The sequence below is a fragment of the Ovis aries genome, chromosome 3 (assembly GCF_016772045.2).
Source record: "Ovis aries strain OAR_USU_Benz2616 breed Rambouillet chromosome 3, ARS-UI_Ramb_v3.0, whole genome shotgun sequence".
In the NCBI taxonomy this organism is placed as follows: Eukaryota; Metazoa; Chordata; class Mammalia; order Artiodactyla; family Bovidae; genus Ovis; species Ovis aries.
The window spans coordinates 125,961,016-125,978,596 of NC_056056.1; the positions used below are offsets into that span (position 1 = coordinate 125,961,016).

The 17,581-nt window shown below is 37.1% G+C and overlaps 1 protein-coding gene across 9 annotated transcripts in view; it reads right to left on the reverse strand.

Annotated features, from left to right (window-relative positions):
* Positions 1-4,970: 4,970 nt before the first annotated feature.
* ATP2B1 (ATPase plasma membrane Ca2+ transporting 1) overlaps positions 4,971-17,581 on the reverse strand; it is a 134,417-nt gene continuing 121,806 nt past the window's right edge. For 3 of the 9 annotated variants that reach the window (XM_042246594.1, XM_042246596.1, XM_012174072.3), the window contains 3 exons: positions 16,803-16,985; positions 16,329-16,415; positions 4,971-8,263 (listed from right to left, as the gene is read on the reverse strand). In XM_042246594.1, coding sequence (XP_042102528.1) covers positions 7,952-8,263; positions 16,329-16,415; positions 16,803-16,985 — 582 coding nt within the window. In that variant the 3' untranslated portion in view covers positions 4,971-7,951. Of the gene's footprint in view, positions 8,264-16,261; positions 16,416-16,802; positions 16,986-17,581 lie in introns of all 9 variants that reach the window. The other 6 variants (XM_060414019.1, XM_060414021.1, XM_004006247.4 and 3 more) reach the window with 3 other exon arrangements.

Sequence of the window (17,581 nt, forward strand, 5' to 3'; positions counted from 1 at the left end):
TGACTGGATTAAAAGGGCATTAATAGACTCTGATGCTGGGAGGGACTGGGGGCAGGAGGAGAAGGGGACGATAGAGGATGAGATGGCTGGATGGCATCACTGACTCGATGGACGTGAGTCTGAGTGAACTCTGGGAGTTGGTGATGGACAGGGAGGCCTGGTGTGATGCAATTCATGGGATCGCAGAGTCGGACACAACTGAGTGACTGAACTGAACTGAATACCAACCTGGTAGTAGTTTTGAAAAGTAAGGTGAAGGGTTGTTGGCAGATGTGTCTTATGTCTTTCCATTTTGGTGAGAAACTGGTTTCCATAAAGGAGTAGAAAGAAAGCTAATCACTGTCTTGGGCAGCATTAAATTGAGAAGGGTCAGGGATGAAACTAGATGTTCAAAACAGGAGTCACAGTGATATGAAAGGACTAACACAACAGTTTACTATCAACAGAGGTAAAATCTTGTTCTTTGGGACCCCAAACCAGTAGTAGAAGTACAAGGTGAGGCAGATGTCTGCTAAAAACGTGTGAATAAATATAGGATTGGTTGACAGTGAGAGGTAAAACGGAAAGGTATGTTCTAAACTGAGACAAACCACATCTTGAATCCTTGCCCTGAGAAAAATGTAAAAGGTTTGGAATATATACAAAGAAGAATGACCCTTAAGAGAATAAAGCATTAAAGTCTGGTTTGAGCATCAGTGAGAAAAACCAGGAAATGAATGTGAACTGTGTTCACCAGCAAGACTGTGAGCATACTCTGAAGCTGAGCACAGATATGAAGCTAGCGGTGGTTCAGGATTGTGCACCAAGGTGTGAAATGTCAAGGAAGCAAAGCCATCTTGGTCGATGACAGAGCAGGTATGAGGCAGCCTACTGGAGTGCCTTCAATAGGATGGGGCCAGGAAACTAGCTAAAAAAGACTAGGAGATGAAGGAATCAAGACTAGCTGTCACGCTTGGTATAAAAAATAAAGTTAGCAGGTGTAAAGAGCTTTCACAAAGGAAAAAAAAAAAGAAAGAAAAAAAGGCTAGTTTGGAGAAGGTGCAATTATAATCTTAGAGACTGAACAGCTGAAAAATGACTATATTCTATTTGTGACCATGTTTCTGAATAACACAGTAAAAACATAGTACTATAATTCATGTGGGAAAATGCATAGAGACTGAAGCAAATGAGGAAAATACCTAGGTTCTGTGAGTTGACTAAAAATGCCAGCCTTATGTCATCTGTATCAAGCATAAGGGTAAAACATGTAACAAAATAAGGGGTCCACAAGACTTTTTTAGTAGCCTGAAGCTTCTACAATACAGCTTTGGGGCTACAAAAACAGAATGAGCTAAGCTGGCATGGAAAGCATCCAAAAAAGGCAACGGCTTCCTAACTGGTTTTCTAACTTCCAACCTCTCCCTCTGCTGAACAGCTAACAAGCCTCTCAAAGGTTGGACCTGCTGCTGCCCGGCTCAGAAACCTCCACTGGCTTCCCATCTCACTCAGCCTAAGAGCCAACACTCTTGCCAAGGCTTATAAGGTTAAGCAAGTCCTCGCATTACACCTCTCAGGCTATATTCCACCGCAGCCACACTGGTTCACTCCACTCCAGCCACACTTGTTTTTCCCCAGCTACCGGAACCTTTCTTTGGAAGGGTCTTCCAGGCAACCACGAAGTTGGCTCCTTCACTTCCTTCAGGCCTCTGCTCAAATGTCACCTCGTTCGAGAGGCTTCCCTGACACAGCACCATCTCCTATCACCTGACATAGGTCTCTCACCCATTACAGTACAGTCTCCAAGAGGAAGGGCCTTGATTTGTTCTCCTGTCTAGAATGGTATGAATTTCCCCTGACCAAATGACTGGAGAGGAGATGCAGACAAAGAGCAGGAGAGCAGTTGTTGGGAGGGAGGAACCAGGAGACAGACACTAGAGTAGTGTTCTTAAGAAGTTAAATCCCAGACTCGGGAAAACATGGCGTGGTTTCACTGTCATACTCTCCTCCACACTTCAGATTAAGACCTATGTGCCATTCTAAGTCTGTAAGTGAGACAATGAAATATTTTAGATACTTACAGACTACCCTTCTTGGAGGATTTGAAGCCAACTGAGAGTAGGCTTATGGTTGAAAGAGCAGAATCCTAGATCCACCAGAAACATTCTACATTTGAAATTCTAACCTCAGATAATACAACTCTCCCTGAGTTCACTTAAAAAAAAATTTTGCATTCGTCTCAAACTACTCATTAAGGTATGCCTTACGCTAAATTTTTATGATCCAAGAACAGCCTAACAGGAAAAAAAAGAAAGAATCTTAAAATATTTTATCATCAGTAAGATAATGTTACCTTAAAGATTATAAAAATCAGCAAGTATCTCATTTTGACAGACTGGGAGGATGGCTATTCACAAACTATAAACAATGTTAATATAAAATGGTATTAAAACAGCTGTGAAATAATGGGTGCAATTTGCTTATTTTAAAAATTATTGAAGTCTAATGTGCAATAGGGTTACTCCCTTAGGCTAAACACTAAAACATTAAAAATTTTCACCAAGGAAAATACAACTGGAAGACAGAATAATTCTTCAAGAAACATACCCTATCATTTTGGTTTCATAAATTTCAAGACAAATGCTATTATCTCATCAGAGTGATCAATTTTCATTATACATCACAGGAAAAGAAGCAATTGCTACTGAGTTTACCTTACACGAGGTCTGATTATAAGGAAAGCTTGGGTTATACATCTTAATCAGTGATTCTTTCCCTGTCTCTTCATAACCTAGCAAGGTTGTGAAGAATCTTTAAGACCAACTCTGATGCATTTGATATCAGAAAAGAACAACAACAAAGAAACATTTAAAAGTTAAGGTTTTTAGGCACTGGGCCTGGATTCCAGATGACAAGATGTTAGCACTGCAGTAAAGCCAATAGCTACCAGCCTGGGCTCTTGCAAAGATCTGTTTAGTGTCAATTCCAGCTCATCATGTGACCCAGAACAAGTTACTTAAACTTGCTAAGCCTCAGTCTCTCCTTATGTAAAATGGCAGAAGTAACACAGGGTTATTACTTACATAGTCCACATAAACAGCTTAGCATATTGACAGATCAGGTACTCTATACATATTCACCTGTGATGTGACAAGATTCCTTTGAATAGTAAGGAAAGTATCAGTGTCTATATTTAATTACCTAAAAACTAATTTGGAAGCTATGTGGCCCTTGTAATTTGGATTTAATTCGGACTTCCCTGGTGGCTCAGACAGTAAAGCGTCTGTCTACAATGCAGGAGACCCGGGTTTGATCCCTGGGTTGGGAAGATCCCCTGGAAAAGGAAATGGCAATCCACTCCAGTACTACTGCCTGGAAAATCCCATGGACAGAGGAGCCTGGTAGGCTACAGTCCTTGGGGTCGCAAAAAGTGACTGAGCGACTTCACTTTCCTTTAAGACAATCTTAGAAACTTACCACATTGAACCCCCACACCCAGATTCACGTAATACTGACTTGGAAACTTGTTTTCCTAGGATACAGTGCGGGTTAAGAAAGTTGGGCCAAAGACCGATAATATATAAGCACATAGGCCTACTTCTTCCTTTAATTTCCTACTTTGGAACCATTAATGTTAACCAGTTTAATAATGACACTGAATTCAGAGAATATAGCTTAAACATGCCTATGTTTAGTATTATCATCTATACGCAGAATAGGGACAATGTTAAAGAAGTCGTTCTTAAGACAAAAAGTGGAGAAGTAAATTATCGAGAATCTGAGACAAAACCACCCCTACAAATTGCAGGATATTTCCTTTTGCACTGCAGTACTGCTGCGAAGCACAGGGACAGAACCAAGACTCCTCTTCCAGCATGGAACATTCTTCATGGCATTTTTATAATGCCTATTCTAACAGAAAAAATTGGGGGCAGGAGGAGAAGGGATGACCGAGGATGAGACGGCTGGATGGCATCACTGACTCGATGGACGTGAGTCTGAGTGAACTCCGGAGTTGGTGATGGACAGGAAGGCCTGGCGCGATGCGGTTCATGGGGTCGCAAAGAGTCGGACATGACTGAGCGACTGAACTGAACAGAAAAAAAATTTTCAAGGATCTTTCTAAGATTGCTTTTAGGTAGGTAGTATCACTACACTAATAAAATTTTTTGGTCTACAAGTGAATGTAACACTAACTGGAAAAGGTAAAAGGCAATGTGGGATCTGGATATTAGGGTCCTAGAGGGGCAGAGGTTAAAGGAAAGAAAGCAGCTGTAGTGTAACAGGAGCTCTCTAAAGACACAGGCAAGAAAAAAAATGTCAATACACAAAAACTTATAGAAACTTTCCTTATTCCGTGAATTTTACAAAGGGATTTCATTCAAAATTCAACCCTAATATTTAGTACACTTACAGAATTGAACTTGATAAAGTGGAAGAAATCTCTCCTCATAAATATGGTACTCATATACTCATTAATTGAATAATATTTACTAATGGAAAAGTATAGTATTCGTAACCAAAAAAATTCAAAGTTTTCTCAGTAGTTCAAAGTTGCTAATTTATGTTAAAAATTTATTATAAAAATACCAGCAGAGGGCAAATTGATTAATTTTGTTACCATAAACTTTAGATAATTGCTATTGACAAGTTTGGATTAGTTAATGAAAAAATCAGGTCTCACAGTTAATGTGAAAATATAATCTTTTCTAAAACCAAAACTGTACTTTCCCCTGGACTGCAGAAATTAACTCTTGAGCTACTAAGATTGAAGATGGTGGGCATGAGAGAATGGACAACATACCCACATTCATTCTAGGGGCAAGATCATGCATATTAGGACACTGATTCACTGTAACAGAACCATAACATTTCAAGTACATTACAGAATTCTCATTAATTAGATTTTTAAAATTTCAAGTAGAAAAAAGTAATTTTAAAATATGATGTTCAGATTAACTTAAATATTCAAAAAGTTCAGTCAGTCCCCATTCAGAAACAGATAAACAGTATATTTATTAAATGAGTTAAGACAAATAAACTTTACAAATAGACAAATAATAAAAGGCTCAGTGGCTAAAATAGATGGTAAGCATCATTGAAAGAAATCAACACCATCACGGTATCTCAGTTGGCTTACACGTGTAAAAAGAAATTTTCAAAGAGCAGTTTCACAGAAATGAAGCCAGTTTTTTTTTTCTTATAAACAAATTGCCATTTCTTGGTTCAAAACTGACATCTGTTATGAAAATTACCATATCACATATTTATAAGATGACAAGGAGTAACTCATCTTCAAAGTGCAAGTAAGTCTATTTACAACCACAAAAAAGGCAATGATGAGGAGAAAAAGATTTTTAAAAAATATACAAAGATTAAAAACATTTGGGATGCAAAATTAAACAATTTTTTGGTTAGAGGATAAAAGAGAAGAAGTGATTGAATTACAGATGCTGATTTCGGCAATACATACTATATAATGGGATCCAAGATCTTTAACAGCTTGCTTGCATTTTTTTCCTACTTACATAATGCTCTGGAAATTTCTGGTAGAAATTACAGTGTCTCAAAGAGAGAAATACACACTAAGCATGTCTTGCTACTACTTCATGGATGTCATAAGACCCGTTTATGGATTAGAGTTGGTGTAAAAAGCCATTGCCTTGAGTTGAAAAACGAATACTGTAAAAGCTCAGTACAAACCCTCCAAAGCACATGCACTTCTATATCTTTTGGTAATTACATTCATATTTAAGCATAATCAAAATAAAAAAGAAAACTGAAAACACTTCCCTTTTCTCTATTCCCTATGCCTTGTAGGCTCTCCAGTTGATAGGATGAATTTTTAGAGTTAAAAAGGGTTCTTCCAGATAGTCAAGTCCACCACCCTCGTGTAGGGGAGATGATTTTCCCAAGGTCAAGGTCATGCAGCACATTAATAGCAAAACCCAGACTAGAAACCAGGTCTTGATTCCCAGCCTAGTATGCTTTCCAGCATATCATGCTACCTCTTTTTACAGTATGATTCACTCTAAATACCTGATGAGTAATGTACAATTACAAATGCTGACAGAGCCAGTGTGTTTCTAAGTCTTGCAGAGGATAATTGCAAAGGATTGATGGAGAGAAAAAGATTCTCCCCCACCCACCAAAAATATCAAGCACCATCAACTAAAATGTCTCTTTGCTGGGTCAGCATTTTCAGATGTTGTAGTAGTCCTTGTAAACTTTATGTCAGCCTGAGGATTGCATATCTGGTGAAATCTGGGCCCTAACACAGTGCCAGTTCCTAAATGGTAAAGACAGAGGCCAAAGGGGAGAAGGCAGACAAAAGAAATAAAGACTTAAAAAATCCAACTGGGTTAGAGACAGGCATTCCAGCATATGGTTAAGTAAGGTATCTAAATATATATCTTTAGGGCCTTTCCCATCTTTTCACATTATCATTTTAACTGACTTGTTATTTGGCCACTTAAGAATGAAAACAAATGTATCAGAGACAAGGTGGTTGTTATTACTATTTTTTTAAACTCTGAGATTATTTTAAGCAAACTAAATAAACTCTATGAAGAACATGTCAAACTGCAATGATTTTCTTAATCTGGTTCTAGTAGACTGCCACCAAGGAATTAAAGAGGGTACCTCATGGGGCTGTTACCATCTTGAAATTTATTCCAATTGCAGTTAAAGAGAACAGACCGATGTACCACATAGGCAGAATTGAGTAAAGAAGCTCAAAGTTCTTTTTTAAAAAAATTGCTGTGTATTTATTTAATAAAAGGGCATATTTATTTATGTTTACAAACAAGTTTCAAAAACAAAAGGAAAACATGTATGCTTCTACTTATTAACCTTTTTCAAAATGCCAACAGCCCTCATGCTGTATGAAGGTTTCTAAGGATTTATTAGAAAAAAATAAAATCAATACAGTTCACTCACAGTTCACCAAGACATCACTGAACTAACATGTTTAGACAAAAACAAAAAGGACTAAAATTCTCTTGTCGTTTGATAGTTTGATTTAATTTGATTTGCCTGAAATAACAAAAGCATTTCAAGCATCTTTCATTATGTCGTCGATGTCCTGCATTAAACAATCTACTAAATTCTGAACAAAGGTTATTAGCAAGTTTTCAAAAATTTTAAAAATTAAACAGTTGTTTCAAAACCATTAAGTAGTAAATGTATTTAAGAAACTAATTAAGACAGATGCCATAACTTCATTAGAACACCACTGCTCATGTTTTTTTTTTTTTGTTTGTTTTTTTTCATTGTTGTTTTTTTTTAAAACAAAGCATTAGTGTTATCTATTTGGCTATTAGTATTAGCAATTTATCTACAGTATTTAACAAGGTAAATTGTAGGCAAAAATTTAGTACAGTTTCAATAGAAACACCCCCCTCCTTTTTTTTTTTTCCTGAAAATACAGCAGTATTTGAAGGACTAATTTTATCTCTGCATCAGTTATAAGGAAGCGTCCCATCTATGAACAGGAACAAAAAAAGTATCTACAAACCTTGTAAACAGATCTGCATCATTTATAAACATAAATAATCCAAATTATTAACAGCCAACAGCAGAAATTAAAGCATCAATTCAATGATCCAGGGCTCTTTGCTTGCTTGCCCAGCTTTACTCCTCCCTCTCTCCCATCAAGGATTGAGATCAACTAAAACTTTGCTAACATCCTGTTCAGGACCATTCTTAGGTTCTACTGATGATCCACAGGTCGACTTATACTGAGTTACTGTTTATCTGTCAGTTCATTACTCCCACCCCCCAAAAAGCACCCTCAGTCTGGCAGAAAGCTTTGCTTTTTTTTTTTAAAAAAATAAATCTACATTCGTACAAGTATGTCTTCTGTTGAAGTCCAGAGACAAGAATACTATCTTGTCCGTCACAATATGTGAAAAGACCCAGTTTCAATTTGTTTCTTTACAATGCAGCTAGTGTGTTAACATTCAGCTTACAATCAGAGTGATGTTTCCAAACTATGTAGTGGGCTTCCTGGGGATGAAGAGGTAGCAGACTTGTTCATTTCTATTGTAAGGTAAATCCCGCTGTCAACAGCATTGTTATTTTTGTTGGGAGAGGGTGGAGGACTGGAGTTACGTTTTGTAGGAGCATCATCTTCAGCATCAGTGTCATCAATAAGGGGAATATGAGGCTCTGAATCTTCTATCCTAAACTCAGGATGTGTCATAAAGTTGTGAATTGAACTTCTTGATTCCGGTTTTTCTAACCCTTCATATAAAGAACTACGAAATGCATTCACCACTCGAATCTGTAAATATCAGAAAACACAGAGACATATCAGTACGCTGTTACCTTAATTTAAAAATGGTTCATTTATGAGTCTGAATCCACAAACAGCTAGGGATGAGTGAATCATATTTGCATGTAATGCAGTGGAACTTGCAATACACTGTAAAAAAAATGAATATTTTAGTAGGACACTACAGAACAACGAAACCACATACTCTAAGAATTAAGGGTATAGAATTCAAAGTAATACTAAGAATATCTCATTGTCACTGGCTAAGAATTTAATAGCCATTTTATAGGATATTTTTCCCTAAGAAAACAAAATCAAAGAGAAAACAAACATAAAATTAACCATACACAAGCGTTAGCTGATTTTTTAAATAAAAGAAATATAATTTTTAAAAACAATTCAAATAAGTTAAACGAAGTCAAGCACAGAGGGTTACTACTCATCATGCTAGGAATTAGGGAGTCACCGACTATGAAAAAGCCAAGCAAATATAAGCTGAATGCCACAATGAACTCACATCTACCCCACTACACCCTTAATTAAAAAAATAAAAATAAAGACAAAACCCAAATAAATATCTATGAAGTGCCATTAAACAGCTATAAATATTTGAGTATATGCCATTTGTCTATAAAGTGTTAGTATTTTTCTCTATAATAATAAAACTTAAATAACTTTATGTACTACACTCCACTGGAAAGAACAGATTTAAAATAAAAAACTTTCGGAGATTCTTCTGTGAAAAATTTCCCAAGGAGAAGAAAAAGTGTTCAAGCATTTTCACCCTTAAACACACAGACCAACAATTCATCTTCCTTCTCAGAATTCTGCTATATGGAAGAAAAGAGGTCAATGAGTAATCAACTCAAATACATTACTAAACATACAGACTAGGGGTCTCATTAATCCAGTATCATAAAGACTTAACCCCAAATAACTGGATTATTATTATTTATTATGTCAGTTATCCAGATATAACTGACATTGACATTTCAGGAAAAAAGATGACTAAAGTCCTAAGTCACCAAAATCACCTCATTTAAAACAACGGTATTCAAAAAATAAATTTCTTCACAGGGATATTTCAATTTATTTTGTAAAAATGTAACAATTTATGCCCACTTTTTTACTGCATATATTTAAGGCATACAAGACTATTTGATACACATCTATAGCATGAAACAGTCACTACAATCCAGTTAATCAACATATTCACTACCCCACATAGTTATTGTCTGTGTGTGTTGAGAACACCTGAGGTTGGACTCTGCTAGCAAATTTCAAGTAGACAGTAGTGCTGTTACCTACGGTCACCATGCTATACATCAGACTTCTGGAACTCATTCATCTTGCATAACTGAAACTCTGTACCCCTTGAACAGCATCTTGCAATTGCCCCTTCCCCTGGTAATCCCCATTCTACTCTACTCATACGCATTTGACTCTTCCAGATCCCCACTTCTGAGACTTTAACCAAAGGAACTGAAATCAAGATTTTGGAGTGATTCCTGTACTCCCGTGTTCGCCGCTGTCAGTGGCCAGTATGCACAGAGAATACGAACTGGAGGACCAGCCAGCCTATCTGGTGGGTGATGAGCTGCTTAACGTGACTCTGAAGTTGCTGCTTATTGGACTTGTTTGCTGGTATTGCTAATGGAGCTAGAGAAGCAGTTGAGGTCTTTCTTTTGTTCTGACCAGTCTGGCTGGAGGAGAGTAGTGAAGAATCACGGGGAAAATGAATCAATTTTTGAAATGTTAAATTTGTTAAACAACCAAAGTGGAAATATTCAGAGTTCAGAAGAAAGTTATGGGTGTAAGTTAGAGATCTGGGAGTTTAGCAAAGCTGCAGGACGGGTAGAGTGTAAAAAGTAATAAGCAGGTGAGGGCAGCAAGTGTATTTATACATACAGTTACACACACCTGTGACAGCTGAAATCAGATTCCTTTCCACTGAAGTGTTTCAAATTTCCCCCCCATCTGACAAAATTTATTATGTTATCCTAGAACATCGAACCTTGAAAGGATATTTGAGATAGTTTTTCAACCACTTTACAAATAATAAACTGAGCAACTGAAGACAGGTGGCTGCCTTGCCAGGTCCCTCCAAATTAGCGCCAGAAAGTCTTAAGAGCTAAGATTTCTGGACTCCCAACTCCAGGTTCTTTCAAGTCAGTAAGAGAAGAGAATATATGGACATTAACTTTATAACTAACTTTACTAGAATAAGGTACTTTCTAGGATTAAGGTCAGCACAGTACAAGGGAAGCTTAGAAATGCTCCAAAGCAATATACTTTTCAAAAAAACAGTCCTCATATTAGGCACACAAAATACATCTAGATTAACTAGGGGTCACTGAAACAAATTTGTTTTACTTCCTGCTCATTAAATAAGAAAGCACTGGATCTAAGGCATGCCACTGAGCTAGTATATTTGCTCTCATCTCTGTAACTTTTATAGGTAAAATTCTCACAGTACAATAGTAATTCTGAGTAATGAAAAAGCACAATTGCATGCATTATACTGTAGGTAGATAGAAAATTATTTTAATACCACAAAGAAATCAGTTTAAGCAGAAACTGATTACCTATTTTTGACAATTCAACCCCTACTGTTTATTTAATCCAGTCTTTAAATGCTATTCTTTTAATAGCAATAAAGACCTACTATGTACAACACTATTTAAGGAAAATTCAACAATTCCTATGTCAAGAAAAAATTTTTAAGAATAAATTATTGAGAGGAAAAAATCTGAGGCATGAGGCACATATGGCAAACAATACATTGAAATGATTATTATAATAATAAAGTAATTTTAGGAAACTGGAAGTGATGACTAAGGTAAGCACTACATTAAATCTAGCAAAGTAGGACCATGTACCATGCTAAACCACCCATTTTCTTAAATATAATCCTAACTTTTGATAGGAGAAAAGAATATTACTGCCCAAAACATGGTACACAGGAGACAGTTCTATTTTACCTTCTACAACAGACTTTTCCCGAACTTTGTCATCATACTTTTACTACGTGCACTATAAATTAAAGAATTTCAATGGTAAAGTAAAAGATACTTTGCAACAGGAAAGAAAATTCTAGGTTGCTTTTCCAAGTTGTGTCTTTGTACATCGAATTTTCTCAAAGTGAGACCTGTGTAATACCTAATGTCTTAATTATCTGGAATAGGGGTTGGGAAATATTTTCTGTCAAGTGCCAGATAGTACCTACTGCATAGCAGAGGGCTATATTCAGTATCTCGTAATAATCTATAATGGAAAAGAATTTGAAAAAGAGTGGATATATATGTATAACAATCACTCTGCTGTACCCTTGAAACTAATACAACATTGTAAATTAACTATACTCCAATTTAAAAAAGAGGTTAAAAAAAGAGTCAAAGAAGTTTGACATATATATTCCTAAGATTATTCTCTACTAGGGCAGGAACCCAGTGATAAAATTAAACCTTCCATTAAATGAATTAACACCATTACCCTGGCTACCTGTGCCCAGCAACTCAGAGGTTTCATACAGAGTTGTGCATCAGAAAAGAAGTCTGCAGCAGGTGTGGGTGTGTAAGACTTAAAACAGAGCTTGTGATTGATTTGATATTTAATATAAAGCCTGGGACACAATTATACAGAGAAATACAGTTAATATGATACCACACCTAGTGAAAAAAGTCAACTGTTAAAAATTTTGCTGAAAATAAAAATCAACAGAATTTATACCACCTAGTAGATAAAACTTGTCAAAAGAAGTTTAACTTAAAGCTAATCAAGAGGAAACAGTCAAATTCAGAATGTAGGACACTTTATGAAACAATCTGCCTGGATTTTTAAAAAAGAAAATCATTGTTATGAAAAATAAAGGTAGAGAAAATGGATCCAGGTTAAAGGAGAGAAGAGTCATAACATACACTATTGAATGTCCTTTCTCGGACCCAGGATCAAAAGAGCTGTAATATATGACATTCTGGGGGCAACTGAAGAAATCTAAATATGGACTGTGTATTAGATAAAATGGTATATATTAATATTATAAAGATAAAGCAGACATCATAAAACATTAAGTAAGTAAGTGAAGCCGCTCAGTCGTGTCCGACTCTTTGCGTGGACTGTAGCCTACCAGGCTTCTCCATCCCTGGGATTCTCCAGGCAAAAATACTGGAGTGGGTTACCATTTCCTTCTCCAGGGGATCGTCCCAACCCAGGGATCAAACCCGGGTCTCCCGCATTGGAGGCAGACGCTTTAACCTTTGAGCCACCAGGGAAGATATCATAAAACATTAAGAAGTGGTAAATCCAGGCAAAGGGATTTTATATGGATTCATCTTTCAACTTGTCTATCAGTTTGCAATTTTTCAGTTTTGAGGGGAGGTAATATATCAGGATTAAGTCTCAGTTTGGCTCCTTCTGTGGATATAAATAGAAGCTTACTTTCCATTCCAGCCTCATCAACTCCTTCATTTCATTACTCTTTTAGTTTTAAACTACATCAGCTGGGATCTGCTTTCCCCAACCAACAAATTTTATCAAGGGGTCAGCTTGAGAGTAATTTCCTTAGGTAATTTTCCCTGACTTCTCAGGGAGGGGTGAAGACTCTGTTATAACACTGTTTCATCACCATGTCGAAATTCCTATCTTCTCATCTGCTTCTCTCCCTAGACGACAAAGTCGGGAGGTTGCAGGGCATGTGGCAGGCCTTGCAGTGTTTATGAAATACAACAAAGTGAACACTAAGGGCAGGAGGTGAAGGCAGGAGTGGTGACATGCCCTCGAAAGCCAGGAATCATGTGGACTCCAGATGAGGGAGGGATGCAAGTGACATCAGCTATCCCAGGCCTAAGGCCGGGGCATAAGGCTGCCCATTCCACGTCATTCAGGCAGGTGGCACCACGGTAACTTCTAAGAGGAAGATTGCTATCTGTCCATGTATACAAATGTAACATCCTAAAGTCAGTCACCCTAAAGATATAACATGTCTAAAGTTACAGGGTCAGTTTGTCTTTTCAGCACCTGGGTGCTCTTTGTTCATGCTGCCTCTGCTTATTAGCTATGGACACGTCATTTAAACTCTAAGTCAGCATTCAGACCTGTAAAATGGGGATAGTTCCTATTCTGCCTGCTGTGCAACACTGTCAAAAATGGCAAATGAAAATTACTTAAACAAAGAGTGAACAGGTAGACTCTTAAGTGAACAGTCTTTCTTTTTCTTTAAACAGCATTGTTTTCTCCTTTAATTTATCCTCTCCCCAGTTTCCCAATGGATGTGAGCTTGAGCCAACTCTGGAAGATGGTGAAGGACAAGGAAGCCTGGTGTGCTGCAGTCTGTAGGGTTGCAAAGAGTTGGACACAAGTGAGCGACTGAACAACGTTTCCCAAGATTTCTCTTTAGTCTCTCACTGGCTAAAGATCAAATGGAAAAGATAAGTCACTGCCCAAATCAGGTATCACGACTGAGTTGGAGGGTATGGATGAGGGGTGGGTGCATTTATATCTTTAATGCTTCCAATATACTGAGAATCCACCATGGAATCAACAAGCTAATTCAGAGTAAGGATGATAAAGGTTATAAGAGAGAGTTTACTAAAATGCAACAATCTGTTATATTTCTTTATACTAATAACTATGTGAAAGGGAAATTAAGAAAACAAATCTCATTTATAATTGCATTAAAAATAATAAAGTATCTAGGAATAAATTTAACCAAGGAAGTGAAAGACCTGTATACTGAGAACTACAAGACAGTAATAAAAGAAACTGAAGATGACATAAATAAATGCAAAGATATTCCATTCATAGGCTGGAAGGATTAATAGCGTTAAAATGTGCATGCTACCCAAAGCAATACAGATTCAATGTAATCCCTAGCAAAATTCCAATGGCATTTTCCACAGAAATAGAACAAACAAGCCTAAAATTTGTATGGAATCACTAAAGACCCTGAATAGCCAAGCAATCTTGAGAAATAAAAACAAAGCCAGAGGCATCACACTCCCTGATTTCAACTGCATTACAAAGATGTAGTAATTAAAACAGTATGATATTGGCATGAGTTTGTATAAAAATGGACATACAGATCAATGGACAAGAACAGAGACCCCAGAAATAAACCTCTGCACGGCGATCAATTAATTCACAACAGAGGAATCAAGAATATACAATGGGGAAAGTCAATCACTTCAATAGATGGTGTTAGGAAAGTGGGACAACCACATGCAAAAGAATGAAACTGGACCACTATCTTACATCACACACAAAAATGAACTCAGAATTATAACGACTTTAACATGAGATATGATACCATAAAGCTCCTAGAAAAAACACAGATGCTAAGCTTGACATAGGTTTTGATGACGATTTTTTGAATCTGACACCAAAAGCATAAAAGGAAACACAAACAAGTGGGATTACATCAAACTGAAAAGTTTCTACATATCATGAAAACCATGACCGAAATGAAAAGGCAATATTTTGTTCTCATAAAATGTGAGAAAAAATTTGCAAATCTATGTATATAATATGGGGTAAATATTCAAAATATATATATATATATTTACAAATCTATACAAATCAATAACAAAACCCCCAAATAGTCCAATTAAAATATGGTCAAAAGATCTGAACAGCCATTTTCCCAGAAAATATATACAAATGGCCAAGTGGTACATGAAAAGATGCTCAATATTGCTAATCACAGAAATGCAAGTCAAAATCACAACGACGTATTACTTCACATCTATTAGGATGAAATGGAAACAAGGTTAAGCGTTCACTGATGAATGAGTGGATAAACAAAGTATGGTGGACACACACATGAATAGTATTTAACCATAAAAAAGAAGGAATTCTGGACATTTACAAAAACACAGGTGAACCCTGAGAGTATTATTATCCTAAATGAAATAAAACAGACAGAGACAGACACATACCATATGATCTCCCTTGCATGTATATGTGACATATAAACCGCTCCCCGCCTCAAACCAAGCTCACAGATATTAAAAAAGCAAATGGTTGCTGTAAGAGGTGGGAGTAGGCAGCGGTGGGAAAGCTGAGTAAACTTAAAAAAAAAAATTGAATTAAAAAAAATCTTAATGCATTTTCCCTGCTTCTTTGGAAAACTCAATAGAATATCTTATCTAGGAAGCAATTTTAAATTGATTGTATCAATTAAAAAAACCTCACATAAATACCAAAGAACTTAGAAGCTTCTATAGGGTTTCTACCTCAAAACAAAACAAAATAAATAAAAAATTCACAGCAAGCCCACAAAGTCCAGGCTAAGGAGGCAAGTGAGTGAAATCACTCAGTCGTGTCCTACTCCTTGCGACCCCATGGATTGTAGCCTACCACGCTCCTCTGTCTATGGGATTTTCCAGGCAAGAGTACTGGAGTGGGTTGCCATTTCCTTCTCCAGAGGATCTTCCCGACCCAGGGATCAAATCCGGGTCTCCTGCATTAGAGGCAGATGCTTTACTGTCTGAGCCACCAGGGAAGTCTAAGAAGGCAAATACCTGGGTATATGCTCAGAACTCTTCTTCAGGGTACCAACTTACTTTCTAAACTGATCAAGATACAAGTCAAGACACTAAGTTCATTTTCAGCTTTAAAAACACAATTTCTCGGTTCTGTTAGATCAGTGTCAAATCACATGCTTTTGGGAATCATGCAGAATGGAATATGTTTAAAGGCATATACTCAAAAATTTATAGTAGTTTCACAAATTCTAAGCTACAGTTTTATTCCCCGTATTAACTATCAGAGTTAGCGTAGAGACAAAGATTTCATGTCTGATCTTTGGTTTCAATTGTGCCACCTGTTCTCTAGCCCTCTGAGAAATAAAACGACAACAACGACAACACTTTGAGGTCTCAATCCACTTTACGAAAAGAAAGCTTTATGAGAAGCCTGAACAATGAATTTAAACATTAAGGAGAAAATGAGAAACGTTAGGTGTGTGAAGTAGGAAATGTTAATTTCATGCACTTAGGAACACACACTCACACCCCACAGTAGTAGAAGCAGTAGAAGAGGAAAACACTACATGTGTAGGGGTAGAAATATTTGTTACATCATGATGCTGGCTGGCGATGGAGGGTTGCCGCCTTAGTGCCCCCTGAATGGAACTTCCACTCTGGAAAGCATTCACTACATCCATCTGCAAGGAATCAGAGATTGTGACAGCTTGCTCAGCAAGAGAGAGAGAGAACAAGAGAAAGGACCATTCCATCTATCAACATATAAAAAGTAAAGAAAAAGGCACTTTTTACAGAGCAGATAAATAGGCAAGAGGAGCATTTGGAGATGAAGGGGGTGGAAAAAAAGCTAGGAGAAAAGGAGCTTAGGGGCATACGGACACATTCTTTCGTGGTCAGTTAAAACTTGCACTCATTCCAGGCACCAGTACTATTTTTCAAAGAGTAAGTTCTGTGGGTTGGGGAGGCTAGAAAGGAAGCGAAGGAGCACATTCAAACCTCCTCCCCAGCTCCAGAGGCCCCTGGCTCCCGCTCCCATCGTCTCTCCTACCTCTCCACCAGGCCCATACCTGCGTCTGGATTCTGTTCAGACCTCTAAACCACAAGATCTGGCCACGCCGCAGCTCCCGCTCGGCGTGATCAATCTCTTCCACATCCTCCGCTAACTCCTCCTCGGGTATTTCCTCCTTTTGTGTGCCATGACCAGCTTCTTTGAGGAATTTTAAATGGCTAGTTGGAATTGTTGAAATAAGCTACAACACAGGGGAGAGAACTTAGAGACAAACCATATCAAGATACAATGAAACTGATCAACTTCAATACAGAAAAGGAGTGAAAAGCTGCACTCAAGAGCCAACTATCTTTACCAATGAAGCAATGAAACCTTGTCCATCATAGGCCTTCGTTCTCAGAACAAAAAACATTCTTCTGTTAGCTACACAAAAGATTTAAGTTTGAAGAGCAAAAGTTTCCCTGAATGAAAATAACCTGATTACATTTGCAAATTTTATTTAAGACATTCGAGACCATGAATCATTCAACCATGCTTTGATATATATATATACATATACACTTAAACTCATATTTATTTCAAATAAAATGAAAATCGATCTTATAGGATGCAAAAGAAGTTTACATCTCATTAGCGCTTTAAGAATTCAATGAGGAAAAAACACACTAAAGTTCAGAAAACCTTCCAGGCTGCACTGAAAATAGATTTTATTCAATGTATTTATTTTCATAAAGTATAACTATTTAAAATTGGATTAACACTGATTGAGAATGATACCAAACAGGAACAAATGCCCCAGAAGACATAAAAGATAGAACAATACCAATATGTATTAAC